The following is a 20,057-nucleotide window of genomic DNA, read 5'->3' as shown; positions in this document are numbered from 1 at the left end:
TTTTGGGATTATGCTTTGCGTGCTTTACATAATACCCGATAAGTGCCGCATCGGGGAATAAGGATGCTGGCATTGGGGCTAAGTTATTCTGACACTTCTTTTGGGATGTAGTTCCATGTAACACAAATGTATAGACATTATATTTAAAATACATCTTGACCCAATAATTACCTATATTTTTCATGTTTTCCTTAATCTAGTCGCAATCTCAATAACAAAGTACATAACTTAAGGTCAAGCCAGCTAAACCAGAAAAAAAAATAAAAATCAACAATGAACTGAAATAAATAAAATAAAAGCAATAAGACCTTATGTTTATTAAACAATTAGCCAGTAAGCATGTGTTTGGTAGTGCAAAAGCGCAATTTTAAGATATTAAGCACAGCAATTGAAAAATAAAATGTTCAAACTGTGACAATAATGGGACAAACAGTTAATCGGTGACAGGAGATAATACAGACCGACACCACATTGTAAATACTATTATTTTTCAGTTTCAGACCTTACAGCAAAGTACAATTATGCATAAAAAAAAACTTGATATGCAAAGTAATCACAATTTTGTATATGGGCATTGCTATAAAACAGTAAAAATGTTTTTTTTTTTTTTTAACAGCACAAAAATAGATCTTGAAAAATAATTTACAGTGACATACCCTGCATTCTCAAGATATTTTAATGCAATGATGAAACAAGAACATATCAAAGCAGTTGATGCAGTCATATATTGTAGTAATAACTACAGTCAACAGATTGTGTAGCATAACGCAAAGTTACAGTTTACAAGTTCAAAGCCATTTTATTTTCTGCATGAAACTGCTAATTTCCTAAAAACCAGAGGACCACATCCATGAATATACAGCCAATGAATAAATTAAGAAGTTCCTAATTTAAAATGGCAATGCAAAAACTACAACAAAAACCAAGAACAAAAAGGAGATACAGTTTATAACAATACATGATTGAAGGGTCTAAAACAGGAGCAGTCAACTTATTGCACACCAGTTGCAACTGAATTAACCCAGCATAGAATCCACAGCAAAGTCTTGCTAAAGCAAAAACTAGAGGGCAAGATGTTGAGTACCCCTGATTTAAAATTATATATACAGTACAGAAGTGTTAATAGTTTCCTCGATACTCATACATTTCTCAGAACAGTTGTAACATCATGCTTCACTTTCTCCAGCAACCAATCTTTGCATTTCTTCTTCCAAAATAGGAACAATCAGATTATCCTTGGACATTAGATTATACTTCATCACAAATTTGGTGAACCGATGACACAAGTAGGTTTCATTCTACAAGAGAAAAAAAAAAATGTCCACATTTAACATGTGAGCAAACAGCAGAGCACAACAAAATAAAAAAATCTATAAATGAGTCTGAAGAATATGTATTACAAGTTTGGCTCTGGAATCCCTGAAATGAATCCTAACCCCCACCTGCCACTCCAAACCCCAGCTCATGATGTATTGAAATACAGGAATTAGAACATCCCTGAAAAAAAAAAGTGAGCAAGCATTCTACACATAGTAAAACAATAAAATATCCAAAGTGACAGGCAACACGTCCGAATATAGAAGCCAGCAATGGTAATGAATATATGCATAAAATGAATGGATGTTCATAAGCAACACTGGAAAGCAAAATAATAGGATTTTAATACCTACTGGTAAATCCTTTTCTCTTAGTCTGAAGAGGATGCTGGGGTCACTTCAAGAACCATGGGGTATAGATGGGATCCACAGGAGACATGGGCACTTTAAGACTTTCTAAGGGGTGTATACTGGCTCCTCCCTCTATGCCCCTCCTCCAGACTCCAGTTATAGGAACTGTGCCCAGGGAGACGGACATTTAGAGGAAAAGGATTTATTGTTAAACTAAGGTGAGATACATACCAGCTCACACCTCAAGTACGCCGTACAACATGGCATTTAACACAACGCAAATCAACGGCATGAACAACATCAGCAACAGGCTGACTATAAACGTAACACAACATATGTGTAACCACAAACTAATAACTGCAGATACAGTACGCACTGGGACGGGCGCCCAGCATCCTCTACGGACTAAGAGAAAAGGATTTACCGGTAGGTATTAAAATCCTATTTTCTCAAAAGTCCTAGAGGATGCTGGGGTCACTGCAAGAACCATGGGGTTTATACCAAAGCTCTAGAACGGGCGGGAGAGGCGGATGACTCTGCAGCACCGATTGACCAAACATGAGGTCCTCATCAGCCAGGGTATCAAACTTGTAGAGCTTCGCAAAGGTGTTTGTACCCGACCAAGTAGCTGCTCGGCAGAGCTGTAATACAGAGACCCCCCGGACAGCCGCCAAGGATGAGCCCACCTTTCTGGTAGAATGGGCCTTCACCGATTTCGGTAACGGCAATCCAGCCGTAGAATGAGCCTGCTGAATCGTATGACAGATCCAGCGCGCAATAGATTGCTTGGAAGCAGGAGCCCCAATTTTGTTGGGAGCATACAGGACAAACAGAGCCTCCGTTTTCCTAAACTGAGCCGTTCTGGCCACATAAATTTTCAAAGGTCTGACGTCTAGAAACTTTGATTCCAGCAAGGCGTCAGTAGCCACTGGCACCACAATAGGTTGGTTCAAGTGGAACGACGAAACCACTTTTGGCAGAAATTGCTGACGAGTCCTCAACTCTGCTCTGTCTTCACGGAATATCAAATAAGGGCTCTTGTGAGACAAGGCCGCCAATTCAGACACTCGCCTTGCGGATGCCAAGGCCAACAGCATGACCACTTTCCAAGTGAGGAATTTCAACTCTACCTTCTGTAAAGGTTCAAAGCAATGAGATTTAAGGAATTGCAACACCACGTTAAGATCCCACGGTGCCACAGGGGGCACAAAGGGAGATTGGATGTGCAACACGCCTTTCACAAAAGTCTGAACTTCCTGGAAGGGAGGCCAATTGTTTCTGGAAGAAAACCGATAAGGCCGAAATTTGTACTTTAATGGAGCCCAACTTTAGGCCCGCATCCATACCGGCTTGTAGAAAATGGAGAAAACGTCCCAACTGAAATTCTTCCGTAGGAGCCTTCTTGGACTCACACCAAGACACGTATTTTCTCCAAATACGGTGGTAATGTTTAGACGTTACACCTTTCCTGGCCTGAATAAGAGTGGGGATAACTTCCTTGGGAATACCCTTTTGGGCTAGGATCCGGCGTTCAACCTCCAAGCCGTCAAACGAAGTCGCGGTGAGTCTTAGAACACGCACGGTCCCTGCTGTAACAGATCCTCTCGTAGAGGAAGGGGCCAGGGATCTCCTATGAGTAATTCCTGAAGATCTGGATACCAAGCCCTCCTTAGCCAGTCTGGAACAATGAGGATCGCTTGAACCTTTGTTTTTCGTATGATCTTTATCACTTTTGGAATGAGTGGAAGCGGAGGAAACACGTACACCGACTGAAACACCCACGGTGTCACCAGGGCGTCCACTGCTATTGCTTGAGGATCTCTCGACCTGGAACAGTATCTCTGAAGTTTCTTGTTGAGGCGAGACGCCATCATGTCTATTTGAGGAATTCCCCAAAGACTTGTCACTTTTGCAAAGACCTCTTGATGAAGACCCCACTCTCCTGGATGGAGATCGTGTCTGCTGAGGAAGTCTGCTTCCCAGTTGTCCACTCCTGGAATGAAGATCGCTGACAGAGGGCTTGTATGCCTTTCCGCCCAACGGAGCACCTTTGTGGCCTCTGCCATTGCCACTCTGCTCTTTGTTCCGCCCTGGCGGTTTATGTGCGCTACTGCTGTTATGTTGTCCGACTGAATCAAGACGGGCCGAGTGTGAATATGATGTTCCGCTTGCAGAAGGCCGTTGTGAATGGCCCTTAACTCCAGAACGTTTATGTGTAGACACAATTTATGTGTAGACACATTTCCTGGCTTGACCATCTTCCCTGGAAGCTTTCCCCCTGCGTGACTGCTCTCCAACCTCGGAGACTCGCATCCGTGGTCACTAAGAACCAGTCCTGGATCCCGAACCTGCGTCCCTCTAGGAGGTGAGAGTTGTGCAGCCACCACAGGAGTGAGAGTCTGGTCTTGGAAGACAAGGTTATCCTTCGGTGCATGTGCAGATTGGACCCGGACCACTTGTTCAACAGGTCCCACTGGAACACTCTGGCATGGAATCTGCCAAATTGAATGGCCTCGTAGGCCGCCACCATCTTCCCCAGCAACCGAGTGCATTGATGGATTGACACTCTTGTTGGTTTCAGCAGTTGTTTGACCAGGTTCTGAAATTCCAGAGCTTTTTCCACTGGAAGAAAGACTCTTTGTAATTCTGTGTCCAGAATCATTCCCAAAAACAACAGCCGTCTCGTTGGAACCAACTGTGATTTTGGCAAGTTTAGGAGCCAACCATGTTGCTGCAGAATTGTCAGGGAGAGTGTAATGTTTTGCATTAATTGGTCCCTGGATCTCGCCTTTATCAGGAGATCGTCCAAGTAAGGGATAATCGTGACTCCTTGCTTGCGTAGGAGGACCATCATTTCGACCATTACTTTGGTGAAAACCCTCGGAGCCGTGGACAGACCAAACGGCAACGTCTGAAATCGGTAATGACAATCCGGAACTGCAAACCTCAGGTAAGCCTGATGTGGGGGATAAATTGGAACATGAAAGTAGGCATCCTTTATGTCTACCGACACGATAAAATCCCCCTCCTCCAGACTGGAGATCACTGCCCGGAGAGATTCCATCTTGAATTAGAATTTTTTTAGATAGAAATTGAGGGATTTGAGGTTCAGGATTGGTCTGACTGAGCCGTCTGGCTTCGGGACCACGAACAGGCTCGAATAAAAGCCTTCTCCCTGTTGTGACGGGGGAACCCTGACAATGACTTGATTTTGACACATTTTTTGTATTGCGTCGCATACCACTTCTCTCTCCGGAAGAGAGGCTGGTAAGGCTGATTTGAAAAATTGGTGAGGGGGGACGTCTTGAAACTCCAGTTTGTACCCTTTGGATACTATTTCTAAAACCCATGGGTCCAGGGCCGAACGAGCCCAGAACTGACTGAAGAGCCTGAGACGTGCCCCAACCGGTGCGGACTCCCGCAGAGGAGCCCCAGCGTCATGCGGTGGATTTGGCAGAAGCCGGGGAGGACTTCTGTTCCTGGGAACCGGCTGTTTACCTTTTCCCTTTCCTCTAGTAGCAAGGAAGGAGGACCCTCGGCCCTTTCTGTATTTATTGGGCCGAAAGGACTGCATCTGATAGTGGTGTGCTTTCTTTTGTGGCGCAGGAACATAAGGTAAAAATTATGACTTACCCGCGGTAGCCGTAGATACCAAATCAGCGAGGCCGTCACCAAACACACCACCTTTATACGGTAGAGACTCCATAGCTTTCTTAGAGTCAGCATCAGCATTCCATTGATGAATCCACAATGCTCTCCTAGCTGAGACTGCCATGGCATTGGCCCGTGATCCCAATATCTCTTGCAGCTTCTTTTAGGTAGGCTGCAGCGTCCCTGACATGACCTAGTGTCAAAAGAATGCTATCCCTATCCAGGGTATCCATTTTAGATGACAAGTTATCTGCCCATTTTTCGATAGCGCTACTCACCCACGCAGACGCAATGGCTGGTCTGAGTAGCGTACCCGTGGTGACATAAATGGATTTTAATGTACTTTCCTGTCTACGATCTGCAGGGTCTTTAGGGCTGCCGTGTCAGGGGATGGGAGAGCCACCTTTCTGGACAGCTGTAACAGCTTTGTCCACAATGGGGGGTGACTCCCATTTTTCCCTATCCCCAGAGGGAAACGGATACGCCACTACAATCCTTTTGGGAATCTGAAATTTCTTGTCAGGACTTTCCCAAACCTTTTCACAAAGCGTGTTTAGTTCATGAGGGGGAGGAAATGTTACCTCAGGTTTCTTCCCTTTATACATACAGACCCTAGTATCAGGAACAGTAGGGTCCTCAGTGATATGGAATACATCTGTTATAGCCACAATCATGTACTGAATGCTCTTTGCCAGTTTTGGATCTAATCTGGCATCACTGTAGTCGACACTTGAGTCAGTGTCCGTGTCGGTATCCGTGTCTGCCAGCTGGGCAAATGAACGTTTTTGTGACCCCGAGGGGGTCTGGACTTGAAACTACACATCCTCTACGGATTTATTCCAAGCCTGGTTCTGAGACTCAGATTTATCCAATCTTTTATTTATCAGAGCCTTGCATTCAAAGCACTCAAAACATTCACCCAATCAGGTGTCGGCGGTGCCGAAAGGGTCACTCCCACAGCCGTTTGTGTCCCTAACATAGTCCCCTCCTGGGAAGAGCACTCCGCCTCAGACATGCCGACACACGTGCACCCACCACACGTAGATACACTGGGCCTATAGGGGACAGACCCACAGTAAAGCCTGTCAGAGAGACACAGAGGGAGATATTGCCAGCTCACACCCCAGCGCCCAAACCCGGTCTGACACTACAGAAAATGTCCCAGACCTGCAGCGCTTTTATAAATTATATATATGATGCACCAAAACAAAACCCCTGTGACCCCCCCCCCCCGTTTTGCACCCTGTTACTTGTACAGCAGTGTGAGGACCAGCGTCTCTGCAGCCTTGTGAAGACAAAATGGCGCCGGGCTGTGTGCTGTGAGGGCTAAGCCCCGCCCCCGTAATGGTGCGCTTCAGACCCGCTCTTTTTTAAAACTTTTTTACACTGGCGGGGGTCCGGACAGTGCCCTGGCACTTAGTCCGCTCTTGCCAGGTAGTTATGTGAGGTTAAAATGCTGCCCAGGGCACCCCCCCCCCCCCTGTACCCTGAAGTGCCTCTGAGTGTGGGAGCATAGCGCGCAGCGCGGCCGCTGTGCGGTACCTCAAAGCCGTCACTGAAGTCTTCTGATCTTCTTCTACTCACCTGTCTTCTGACTTCTGGCTCTGCAAGGGGGGTGACAGCGGGCTCTGGGAATAAGCATCTAGGCGTACCTAGCGATCAGACCCTCAGGAGCTAATGGTGTCCTGTAGACAAAGAAGCAGAGCCTTTAAACTCACAGAAGTAGGTCTGACTTCTCTCCCCTAAGTCCCACGAAGCAGGGAGTCTGTTGCCAGCATTTCTCCCTGAACATAAAAAACCTAACAAAGTATTTTCAGAGAAACTCAGTAAAGCTCCTCAGTGTGCATCCAGTCTGCCTAGGCACAGATTCTAAACTGGAGTCCGGAGGAGGGGCATAGAGGGAGGAGCCAGTTCACACCCCTTTGAAAGTCTTAAAGTGCCCATGTCTCCTGCGGATCCCGTCTATACCCCATGGTTTTTGAAGTGACCCCAGCATCCTCTAGGACGTATGAGAAAATGGTATCTATGTATACAAAATCATATACATAGAAAAATTAATAACCAAACAAAACCTATCCAAGACATAAACTGGTACAAAAGGGAAGGGAGGGGGTAAGAATTATGTTACAGGAGGTGAGGGATGGGGGGAGGGAGCCAAAGATTTATTTAGGAATAGGCCCTTCTTCAAGGCGAGTCCGACATAACTTTATACAGGTTGAGTATCCCATATCCAAATATTCCGAAATACGGAATATTCCGAAATACGGACTTTTTTGAGTGAGAGTGAGATAGTGAAGCCTTTGTTTTTTGATGGCTCAATGTACACACATTTTGTTTAATGCACAAAGTTATAAAAAATATTGGCTAAAACTACCTTCAGGCTGTGTGTATATGGTGTATATGAAACATAAAAGCCTTCTGTGCTTAGATTTAGGTCCCATCACCATGATATCTCCTTATGGTATGCAATTATTCCAAAATACGGAAAAATCCGATATCCAAAATACCTCTGGTCCCAAGCATTTTGGATAAGGGATACTCAACCTGTATAGGTAGATTATCCTGTCACAATACATTTAGTCATGTGTTCATCTCCAATTGACTACAAAGGAACCAAGAAGTAGATTTGTATAATTTGAAGATATGTTCTTGCCTCTGGGTGTCAAGAGTGACTATAAATAGATTCCACTTCTTATAGAATTTAAGAATGTTAAATGTCTGGCAAGATGGCCTGTCTGCCAAAGTATATTAGTTGAACTAGCATTTGTTTCACCAGATTCAGAAAATGAGGTGTTTTGACAGTCCAATTTTGCATAACCTTTTTTTGCCACAGTAATTATAACAGATAGAAGCAGGACAATCGCCTTTTTAATCTTTACCCAGTTCCCAAAGTTGGCGCAGAATAGAGCTAACGGATGCAATTTAAGTTTCAGTGAGAACAAAGTATTAATAAAGGAGAGAAGTTTGTACCAAAATTTACGTTTTTTTCCTGCATTCCCACAAGTTATGAAAAAGAGTAGCAGAGACATGTTGACATTTAAGACATTGGCCTGATTCACATTCTACCATATATTTTCACTGGGCTTGTGATATATTAACCCTGTGAATCACTTTAAAATGGGTTTCCTGTACAGATGCAGATGATAAGTAACGGAAGGTATTGTCATAATATTTAATAAGAGGGGTGTGATCTAGTAATGAAGGCAGAATATGCCTCCAGCTCGCCCCCACAGATGACCAGAGTGAATGCAGAGTGTGGCGGGTAATAAGCGTAGTAATGTCCCTGGTTTTAGAAGGGATTATAGCATGTCTATCCAGTACAGCGTGTAGGAAATCACTGTCATTCAGTACGGACATGGGAACAGGTAGGGTGGTTACAAAGTGTCTGACATGGAGGTACATGAAAAATGTATTGTTCAGGATATTAACTTTTTGTTTTAGCTCTTGAAAAAGAAAGCAGTAAGCCACCAGGATCAAACACATCACGAATGGCTGCTATACCTTTTCTCCTCCAGGACTGGAATATAGCATTCTCCAAACCGGGTGAGAAAAGGATTGCCCCAAAATGTGATGAATCTAGAACTAAGGGGGTTTCCATGGATTTTACGATTTACAGTCTGCCAAGCAAAATAGGTATTCAGATTTGTGAACGTTTACCTTATATCCTGCAAAGGTACCAAAGTGAGTGAGTCAATAACAGTGGGAACCGAATTGACGGGGCTGCAAATAAACACTAGCAAATCATCGACCAAAAAGAGCCAGTTTGGATTCCCATGGCCCAATTCTTATTCCCATGAAGGAGTACCTTTCCTGCAAGGTAACAGACAGGGGTTCCAAAGCTAGAGCAAATAGTAGGGGTGAAAGGGGACTTCCCTGTCTAGTGCACCATTCTACACGAAAAGGGGAGAGGGGATAAGTACCCATCACAAGCAATCTGAGTAGAGATTATGATAAAAAGCGTGCATGATGTGAATGAAGTCCTCCGAAAAGCCAAACCTCCTCAGCACCTCATACAAATTATCCCATGTGACAATGTCAAAAGCTTTTTCAGCATCAAGTGATAAGAGGGCCGAGGCAGCCTGGCCCACAGAGGACTCCAACCATTGTTGAATTGTGAGGACTTTCCTCAAATTTACCCACCGAACGACACCCTCACACAAAACCTATTTGGTCAACATGGACCACTGAGGGGAGAATCAACTTGAGTCTATCCGCCATAACTTTGGTCGAAATGTTGTAATCTAGGTTCAATAGAGAAATTGGCGATATATGAGCCCGGCAAATCTAAGTCACGGCCAGGTTTGGGAAGTACCTTAAGGGAGGCAGTATTACAGTATGAAGGAACAGCTTTCTTTTCAAGAAGATTATAAATAAGAACTAAGGCATCACCTATGCGTAGGAGTAGGATTTTATAAAACTCCCCTGAAAAACCATCAGGTCCAGGAGCTTTAAAGGAATTCAATAGTTTAACACCACCTTTAACTTCTTCTAAGGTAATCAGGGAGGTTAGGGATTGAGCCTGCGCAGGGAGATTTGGGGTAGAGTACGACCATCCCAGAAGGCTTTTTTTTTCTAAATCGCACCAACAGCTTCATTTGCATACAACTTAGAATAATAGAATAAAACTCCGAAGTCTCAGTAATTCTTTTCCCCCAATGCTACGCTCACAAGAAGGTGTAACCAGAGAGGGAATCACTGGAGAGGCCTGGGTTCCTTTCAGAGGAGAAGAAAGCAAACGACCCACCTTGTTTCCCAAACAATGAAATCTATAAGACCTCTGAAAAAAGTATACGGGTCACCAATTTGAGACAAGAGTGCATCAAAGTCTACCTTAGCTTTCAAGTATGAATCTTTAATAGTAGGGTTAGGCAAACATTTATAAGCCTTGTAAGAATCAGACCGCATCATTTGCCATTTGACATAGGAGGCTGCAACATCCTTGGTATGGTACAGTATTTTACATAAGACATAGTAGCAGGTCATAACACGTTTTGAGGCAAAAAAAAGAAAAAGGGGGTAATAGAAATGTCCAGGGAGCGCAATAACAAATTAAAAATAAATATTACATACACATTATGCACACATAATAACAATAATTAAAAATATATTAAATGAACAATTGAACAAGACCCCTTTTAATCTTCAAATCATTAAGGTTACCCAATGAGGGTTTAAAGACAAAAATCCTTAATCAATGGTATCCAATCCTAAAAATTGCCATATAGAATTCTAGTTTCAATAGATAAAGTTAGTTATGCTTATTTATTCAAGCAATGTCAGTGCCTGGAGGGAGGGCGCCTGACTGTATGGCTCGAAAAGAGCACGGCGCTATCCTCCACCTCCTAGTTGTTAAACTTGTCCCCAAAGCAGTGATGTAACGGAATAACTTTTTTACGTTGACAAAGGGAGGTCGCCGGGGCTCTGTATGTAAATGTCCTAGCACTATGCTCCACCTTTGATGTCTGTAGTCACAAAGTTACCGTATATCCAAAATGCTGTTAACCAACATCGGGAATGGGGAAGGCTAACAGCCGCACAAACTCACAATGCTGCCAAAGTACTTTACCCACGATCTAAGGAGAAGAGGAGGATACCTCTCACTTTAGTCTCCATTCGTACTAGAAGTCCTTGGTACTGGCACAGTTTTAAAGATGTTTAATCTCTCGATAGGCACTTAGTGAAGATAAAGGTAGTTAAGATAAAAGGTCCAAATGCTAAAAGCCCCACGTCCTTACGCGTTTCTCTGCAAATGTATGGTAACAGTTTCGTCAGAGGGTGCCTGCCAAAACAACTGAGGATCGTGCCGAGTATAGTCTGCATTGTTTGAACAGTATTCTTGCAAAGTGTCAGCTAGAAGAGCACGAAACTGCAAAAAAATTTGACAGGTGCATGGGAAACCGTAATTTACAATAGAAGCCTAAATCCACTGTGGGTTCTAAAGTGAACCAGGTGATCGCATGATCGGAGATGTATATTGGATGATGCAGAAATGCGAGGGACAGGGTGCCATAGGGGGACAGAAAGGAACGTAAAATTCCTTGTCTAAAGGATGTTGCACCCTCCAAACCTCTAGATGGCTTAACTGACGTGCAAGAAATGGTATACACAGTGGGGTGAAAGCATGACACGTCTTCCCTGCAGATTGTTTATCCATAACAAGAGAGGAAACCATATTGAAGTCGCCTCCAACAACCATGTTGGGGGAGGCAAGTTCAGGCAGCTAAGTCAATAACTGCTTGGAAAACGGAGTACACATTAGGCGCATACAAATTGCATATAGCTAACCTAGTAGATGATAGTGTGACATCAATAATAACATAGCGACCATCAGGGTCAGACACAACCGAGTGGATAACAAAATATACTTTATGGTAAGAACTTACCGTTGATCACGGTATTTCTCCTAAGTCCACAGGATAACATTGGGATATGATGAAGCGACAGCGGATTTGCACCAGTCAGTCATAGCTTTTCGGCCTCCCAGCATGCAACTCCATATATCCCCGCCTCCTAGCTCAGGCAAATCAGTTGTATTCTCAAAGCTCAAGGCAGCAGCATCATAGATAGCCCTAATCAGGCGAGAACACCACACATGTACATTTTACGTACAAGAAGAAAGAGGTTAGTGAGTAAAAGGATCCTCAAATTAGGTACGTCAGGGTGGGATCCCTGTGGAACCTGTGGACTTAGGAGAAATACCATTATTAACGGTAAGTTCTTACCATAAAGTTTATTTCTTCGTCAGGGTCCACAGGTTATCCACAAGATAACAATGGGATTTACCAAAGCAATTTAGTGGTGGGGATGCTCCTGATTGGACAGGAGAATCCTTCTCCCGAATTCAGCATCGTGAGAGGCAAAGGTATCCATGGCATAATGTCTAATGAATGTGTTAATGGAAGACCATGTGGCTGCCTTACATATCTGTTCTGCTGAAGCACCACTTTGTGCTGCCCATGATGGACCTACCTTACGAGTAAAGTGAGCAGAGACATTAGCCGGAACAGGGAGATCAGCTTGAGAATATGATTCTGAAATAGTCATCTGAAGCCACCTTGCCAGTGTCTGCTTATCAGCAGGCCATCCTCTCTTGTGAAATCCGTAGAGCATGAAGAGTGTGTCTGTTTTTCTGATGGCAGTGGCACGATCCACGGAGATCCTTAAAGCACGGACCAACGATGCACCTCTCGCAGAAAGACCACAGGAAGACCGAGACTACAATTTCTTCGTGAAGGTGGAATTTAGACACCACCTTCTGATGGCACTGGTACGATCCACATAGATCCTTAAAGCACGAACCACGTCCAGCAATGCGTCTACCGTAGAAAGGCGTGGTACCTGGAAAGCCGGGACTACAATTTCTCCATTAAGGTGGAATTTAGACACCACCTTAGGAAGATACCCAGATCTGGCTCTGAGAACCACTTTATCTGGATAAAAAAAAAAAAAATCAGAAATGGGGAACGACATGACAATGCCCCTAAATCTAACACTCTTCTAGCTGATGCCATAGCCAGTAGAAAAAGAACTTTAGCTGTCAACCATTTAAGATCCACTTTATTAAGTGGTTCAAATGGGGCAACCTGAAAGGCCTTTAGGATTACATTTAAGTCCCAAGGCACTGTAGGAGGAACAAAAAGGAGGTTGAATGCGCAGCATTCCCTGTAAAAATGTACACACATTCTGTAAGTTGGCAATTTTATTTTGGAACCGTACAGTCAATGCTGACACTTGCACTCTCAAGGAAGCCACCTTCAAACCTTTATACATTCCTGCCTGAAGGAATGCTAAGACCCTGGAAACTCTGAAAGACTTCCATTTCCGTTCACTGCACCAATGAATATAGGTTTGCCATATTCGTTGATACATGCGAGCTGAGGAAGGTTTCCTTGCTCTGAGCATTGTTTGAATTACCTGTTATGAGAATCTTCTTGACTTCAGGATAGAGATTTCAAGAGCCACGCCGTCAAAGACAGTTGATCCAGATGTCTGTGATAACAAGGACCCTGCATCAGTAGATCTGGACATTGAGGAAGCCGGAGTGGAGCATCCATCGACATTCTCTGCAGATCTATGTACCAATGTCTTCTGGGTCAAGCCGGAGCTATTAGTATCACGGCACCCTTTCATTGCTTTATCTTTCTCACCACCCTGGGGGATTGGAGGAAACACATAGGCCAGATGAAAGTCCCATCTCACTGACAGGGCATCCACAAAGATTACTCTGGGATCCTTTGTTCTTGACCCGTATGCGAGAACTTTGTTGTTCTGACGGGACACCATGAGATCTATCTCTGGCAACCCCCACTTGTCTACTAGAGTCTGGAAGACCTCTGGGTGTAGAGCCCATTCGCTTGCCTGAATGGTGTGTTGACTGAGAAAATCCGCTTCCCAGTTTAGGACTCCTCGAACGAACACTGCGGACAAGGCTGGATGATGAAGTTCTGCCCACTTTAGTGTGTGACTTACCTCCTACATAGCTTTTCGGCTGCGAGTCGCATTGTCTGAGGGGATCTGAACTGGTTTTCCCCGAAGAAAGTCCTTTGCCTAAATCAGTGCCATGTATATGGCCCAAAGTTCCAATATATTTATTGGCAGGCAACCTTCTTCCTTGGTCCATTGTCCCTGGAAACACAACCTTTCTGACACTGTTCTCCAGTCCTGGAGATTGGTATCCGTTGTCAGAATTACCCAAAAAGGGTCTTCCCTTGTGCAGATGGGATGTCTGCAGCCACCAGGCTAATGACCTTCTTACTTCCATCATAAGAACCATAATCTGCATTACCGTCTGATGCAACCCATTCCATTTGGCAAGGCTCAGATGCTGCAGAGGCCTCGAGTGGAACTGTGCACACTCCATCATGTTGAATATTGACACAATCAATCCCATCACACACATTGCTGCATGAATGGATACCTTCTGACTGTGCAGCAACTCCTGAATCCTTGACTGAACCTTGGATATCTTGTTCAGAGGTAAAATAACTCAATGAAGGCTTGAATCAAGTACAGCCCCCAAGGGAGTCATCCACTGTCACGGAACCAGACACTATTTTGCCCAGTTTATTAGCCACCCGTGCCTTTGCAGACACGTTATTGTCTGTTGCAGATGACATAGGAGCAATTCCTGTGACAAGATTAAAAGATCGTCGAGGTATGGAAAAATTCTTATACCCTGCTGGTGGAGATAAGCTGCCATTAACACCATAATTTTGGTAAATACTCTGGGGGGCTGTGGCTAACCCAAAAGGTAGAGCCTAGAACTAAAAATGCTGTTGGAGGATAGTGAACCTGAGTGAATAGTGAACCTGAGATACTGTAACACTGATGGGACAGTGCTATAGGAACATGTAGGTAAGCATCCTAGATATCCAGGGATACCATATAATCCCCTAGCTCCATGGCCAAAATAATGGAACGTAAAGTCTTCATATGAAACTGAGGTACCCAAATGTACTCGTTCAGCACTTTGAGATTGAGAATGGGCCGAAATGACCCATTTGGCTTCTGAACTAAAAACAGGTTGGAGTAAAACCCCTGACCTTGTTGTGCATGAAGAACTGGAATGACTACTCCTGACTGAAGCAATTTCTGAACTGCCTCTTGCAAAGCCCTGGTACAAAAAAACCTTTGAGGAGGGTGCTTCTTGAAGGCAAAAGCATAACCTACTGATGCAGCTTCCTGCACCCAGGCATCTGTTGTAGACTGCTGCCAGATCTGTGCAAACTGAATTAGTCGGCCCCCCACCCTGGGATCTCCCAGGTGGAGGCCCGCACCATCAGGCTGATGGCTTATCTGTTTTACCAACTGGTCCTCTGGCAGCCCAATGCTTTTTAGTCTTACCAGACTTGTTGTATTGGGACTGTCTGCCATCACCTTTTCCTTTAGCTTTTCCTTGAGACCGAAAGAGGAGGTGGATTCAGAGAAATGAACATCTCTGTGGAGTGTTGGGCACGAAAGCTTGACTGAAGTGGGTCCAAAAAGTTATGTGAGGATAGTGTAGGCAAGTCTCTCAAGTAGGTTGGAAGGGCATGGGAGCTGAGAGATGGGACGGTAATTTGATAGGGTCAAAAAATGTTTTTGTCAGAATGGGAGTAATCACTGCATGTTTAAATAGGGATGTAAAGATACCAGTAGACAGAGAGAGATTATATATTTTAGTCAAAGTTGGAATAAGCACAGGACACAGAGCTTTATTTATTTGTGAGTATAGGATCAAGGGGAGAGAAATTAGAGTAGGCAGATGAGAAGAGTGCACATATGTCCTCTTCATTTGTGGTATCAAATGAAGAGAAGGTGTTAAGAGGGTTCAGGAAGGGAATTGTGCAGGTCACTGGCTATGGAAGAGCATGCCATTTCATTTCGGATCTTAGCAACCTTTCCTTGAAATAGGAAGCAAGATCTTGTGCACGGATAGTGGCTGGTGGGATTGGTGAGGGATGGAGAAGTGAAGTGATTTAAATATACTGAGAAGTCGCTTGGGGGTTAGAGGATTGAGCAGAGACGAGAGATTGTAAGTATGTTTGTCCAGAGCATTACGATAAGAGTGATAAGTGCTCTTATATGTGAGGAAGTTACTTGAACTACGAGATTTACGCCACGGATGTTTACTTTCTGTGAACGTTTTTGTAGGTGTCTTGTGAATTTAGAGTGCCACAGTTGACATCTGAGTGAGTGTGATGGGGATGGAGCCACATCGAGTACTGTTTCTAGAGTCTGGTTTAGGTGTAATACAGCAGTCTCAGGAGAGGTGAATGTAGAAAATGGGGAGAATAGTTGAGAGATGGATAGTTGTTAAAAATTGATAGCGTTAATATTTCTACGGGTTTGAGGAGGTTTGGTAGACTTCAGTGACATGGAGTTTGAAGTAATGGAGGAAAGCAGGCAGGTGATAAGGTTGTGATCTAAGAGAGGGAAAGGAGTGTTAGTGAATTCAGAAACAGAGCATAGTCTGGTGAATACAAGATCAAGGCAGTAGCCCTCCTGATGAGTAGAGGAGTCAGTAGGGAGAGGCCGAGAGAGGAGGTTAGTTTGTAGGCATGGGAAGATTGTGGATTATCAATAGAGATATTGAAATCACCCAAAATGATGGTGGAGATGTCAGAGGATAAGGAGAGAGAGCCAGGCAGAAGAATCTTCCAGCAACTTTTCGGGCTGCCCGGGTGGACGATAGATAGCAGCAACTCACAGAGCGAAAGGGGTGAAAATCCATACAGAATGTATTTTAAATGAAGTAAATGTGAGTGATGGAACCAGTGGTAGAACTCTGTATGTGAAAAATTAGGACAGCAGTATTCAAACCCCACTACCTTTACAATTACCAGGCCTGGAAGTGTGTATGAAGTGGAGCCCACCATGTGACACTGCTGCAGGGGAAGCTGTGTCTGATTGTGTGAGCCATGTTTCTGTTATAGCTAGCAAATTGAGGTTTTTTTTAAATGCAAAGGTCATGGATAGATGTTAATTTGTTGCAAAAAGAGTGTGCATTCCTTAAGGTACAATTAGTGACTTGGAGGGAGATGGGAAACAAGTAATGTTTATGAGGTTTGTTCGATTTACATTCCATTGTGAATCAGCTGTATGTGGATAGAACCTGGATTTGGGGATATGTCACCAAGATAGTTGTAGGAGGTTTGTGACAGTTTTTATGGTGACAGGTTGAAGATGTTATAGTCAGTGTATATAGATAAGGTAAAAATAAGATTTTACTTACCGGTAAATCTATTTCTCGTAGTCCGTAGTGGATGCTGGGGACTCCGTAAGGACCATGGGGAATAGACGGGCTCCGCAGGAGACATGGGCACTTTAAGAAAGAATTTAGATTCTGGTGTGCTCTGGCTCCTCCCTCTATGCCCCTCCTCCAGACCTCAGTTAGAGAAACTGTGCCCGGAAGAGCTGACAGTACAAGGAAAGGATTTTGGGAATCCAGGGTAAGACTCATACCAGCCACACCAATCACACCGTATAACTTGTGATAACTTTACCCAGTTAACAGTATGAACAATCACAGAGCATCAGATAAACCCTGATGCAACTATAACATAACCCTTATTTAAGCAATAACTATATACAAGCATTGCAGAAGAAGTCGGGCGCCCAGCATCCACTACGGACTACGAGAAATATTTACCGGTAAGTAAAATCTTATTTTCTCTAACGTCCTAGTGGATGCTGGGGACTCCGTAAGGACCATGGGGATTATACCAAAGCTCCCAAAAGGGCGGGAGAGTGCGGATGACTCTGCAGCACCGAATGAGCAAACACAAGGTCCTCCTCAGCCAGGGTATCAAACTTCTAGAACTTTGCAAAGGTGTTTGAACCTGACTAAGTAGCCGCTCGGCAAAGCTGTAATGCCGAGACCCCTCGGGCAGCCGCCCAAGAAGAGCCCACCTTCCTTGTGGAATGGGCCTTAACTGATTTAGGCAGCGGCAACCCAGCCGCAGAATGAGCCTGCTGAATCGTGTTACAGATCCAGCGAGCAATAGTTTGCTTTGAAGCAGGCGCCCCAAGCTTGTTGGAAGCATACAGGATAAACAAAGATTCTGTTTTCCTGACCTTAGCCGTTCTGGCTACATAAACCTTCTAAGCCCTGACCACATCCAGTGACTCGGAATCCTCCAAGTCAGTAGTAGCCACAGGCACCACAATAGGTTGGTTTATATGAAAGGATGAAACCACTTTCGGCAGAAATTGTGGGCAGGTCCGCAATTCTGCTCTATCCGCATGGAAAACCAGATAAGGGATTTTATGTGACAAAGCCGCCAATACTGACACACGCCTAGCTGAAGCCAAGGCTAATAGCATGACCACCTTCCACGTGAGATATTTTACTTCCACCGTTCTGAGTGGTTCAAACCAGTGTGATTTCAGGAAACTCAACACCACGTTAAGATCCCAAGGTGCAACTGGAGGCACAAAAGGGGGCTGAATATGCAGCACTCCCTTTACAAACGTCTGAACTTCAGGCAGAGAAGCCAGTTCTTTTTGAAAGAAAATGGAGAAGGCCGAAATATGAACCTTAATGGAACCCAATTGAAGGCCCAAAGTCACTCCCGACTGTAGGAAGTGAAGGAAACAGTCCAGCTGGAATTCCTCCGTAGGGGCATTCCTGGCCTCACACCAAGCCACATATTTTCGCCATATACGGTGATAATGTTGATCCTTCCTAGCCTCTATCAGCGTAGGAATGACCTCATCCGGAATGCCTTTTTCTGCTAGGATCCGGCGTTCAACCGCCATGCCGTCAAACGCAGCCGCGATAAGTCTTGGAACAGACAGGGCCCCTGTTGCACAAGTCCTGTCTTAGAGGCAGAGGCCACGGGTCCTCTGTGAGCATTTCTTGCAGATCTGGATACCAAGTCCTTCTTGGCCAATCCGGAACAATGAGTATTGTTCTCACTCCTCCTTTTCTTATGATTCTCAGCACCTTGGGTATGAGAGGAAGAGGAGGAAATACATAGACAGACTGGAACACCCACAGTGTCACCAGTGCGTCCACAGCTATCGCCTGAGGGTCTCTTGACCTGGCGCAATATCTCTGCAGCTTTTTGTTGAGGCGGGATGCCATCATGTCCACCTGTGGCAGTTCCTACCGACTTGCAATCTGCGTGAAGACTTCTTGATGAAGTCCCCACTCTCCCGGGTGGAGGTCGTGCCTGCTGAGGAAGTCTGCTTCCCAGTTGTCCACTCCCGGAATGAACACTGCTGACAGTGCGCTTACGTGATTCTCCGCCCAGCGAAGAATTCTGGTGGCTTCTACCATCGCCACCCTGCTCCTTGTGCCGCCTTGGCGGTTTACATGAGCCACTGCGGTGATGTTGTCTGACTAAATCAGAACCGGTTGGTCACGAAGCAGGGACTCCGCTTGACGTAGGGCGCTGTATATGGCCCTTAGTTCCAGGATGTTGATGTGAAGGCAAGTCTCCTGACTTGACCACAGCCCTTGGAAATTTCTTCCCTGTGTGACTGCCCCCCACCCTCGGAGGCTTGCATCCGTGGTCACCAGGACCCAGCCCTGAATGCCAAATCTGCGACCTTCGAGAAGGTGAGTACTCTGCAGCCACCACAGGAGAGACACCCTGGCCCTGGGGGATAGGGTGATTAACCGATGCATCTGAAGATGTGATCCGGACGACTTGTCCAGTAAGTCCCATTGGAAGGTCCTCGCATGGAACCTGCCGAAGGGAATGGCCTCGTATGATGCCACCATCCTTCCCAGGACTCGAGTGCAGTGATGCACTGACACCTGTTTTGGTTTTAATAGATTCCTGACCGGTGTCATGAGCTCCTGAGCTCTCTCTATCGGGAGATAAACCCTTTTCTGGTCTGTGTCTAGGATCATGCCTAGGAGAGGCAGATGAGCTGTAGGAACCAACTGCGACTTTGGAATATATAGAATCCAGCCGTGTTGCCGTTACACTTCCATAGAAAGTGATTCGCTGTTCAGCAACTGCTCTCTTGATCTCGCTTTTATGAGGAGATCGTCCAAGTACGGGATAATAGTGACACCTTGCTTCCGCAGGAGCACCATTATTTCCGCCATAACCTTGGTGAATATTCTCGGGGCCGTGGAGAGACCAAACGGCAACGTCTGAAATTGGTAATGACAATCTAGTACCGCAATTCTGAGGTACGCCTGATGAGGTGGTTAAATGGGGACATGAAGGTATGCATCCTTTATGTCCAGAGTCACCATAAAATCTCCCCCTTTCAGGCTTGCAATGACCGCTCTTAGCGATT

The 20,057-nt window shown here is 44.9% G+C and overlaps 1 protein-coding gene across 3 annotated transcripts in view; it reads right to left on the bottom strand.

Annotated features, from left to right (window-relative positions):
- Window positions 1–284: 284 nt before the first annotated feature.
- The window catches only part of MOB4 (MOB family member 4, phocein), a 307,243-nt gene continuing 287,470 nt past the window's right edge, over window positions 285–20,057 (bottom strand). For all 3 annotated transcript variants that reach the window (XM_063934094.1, XM_063934095.1, XM_063934096.1), the window contains one exon: window positions 285–1,298. In XM_063934094.1, coding sequence (XP_063790164.1) covers window positions 1,167–1,298 — 132 coding nt within the window. In that variant the 3' untranslated portion in view covers window positions 285–1,166. The remainder of the gene's footprint in view (window positions 1,299–20,057) is intronic.

Source organism: Pseudophryne corroboree, chromosome 7 (genome assembly GCF_028390025.1).
Source record: "Pseudophryne corroboree isolate aPseCor3 chromosome 7, aPseCor3.hap2, whole genome shotgun sequence".
Taxonomy (NCBI): Eukaryota; Metazoa; Chordata; class Amphibia; order Anura; family Myobatrachidae; genus Pseudophryne; species Pseudophryne corroboree.
This window is presented reverse-complemented; position numbering and strand designations above follow the sequence as displayed.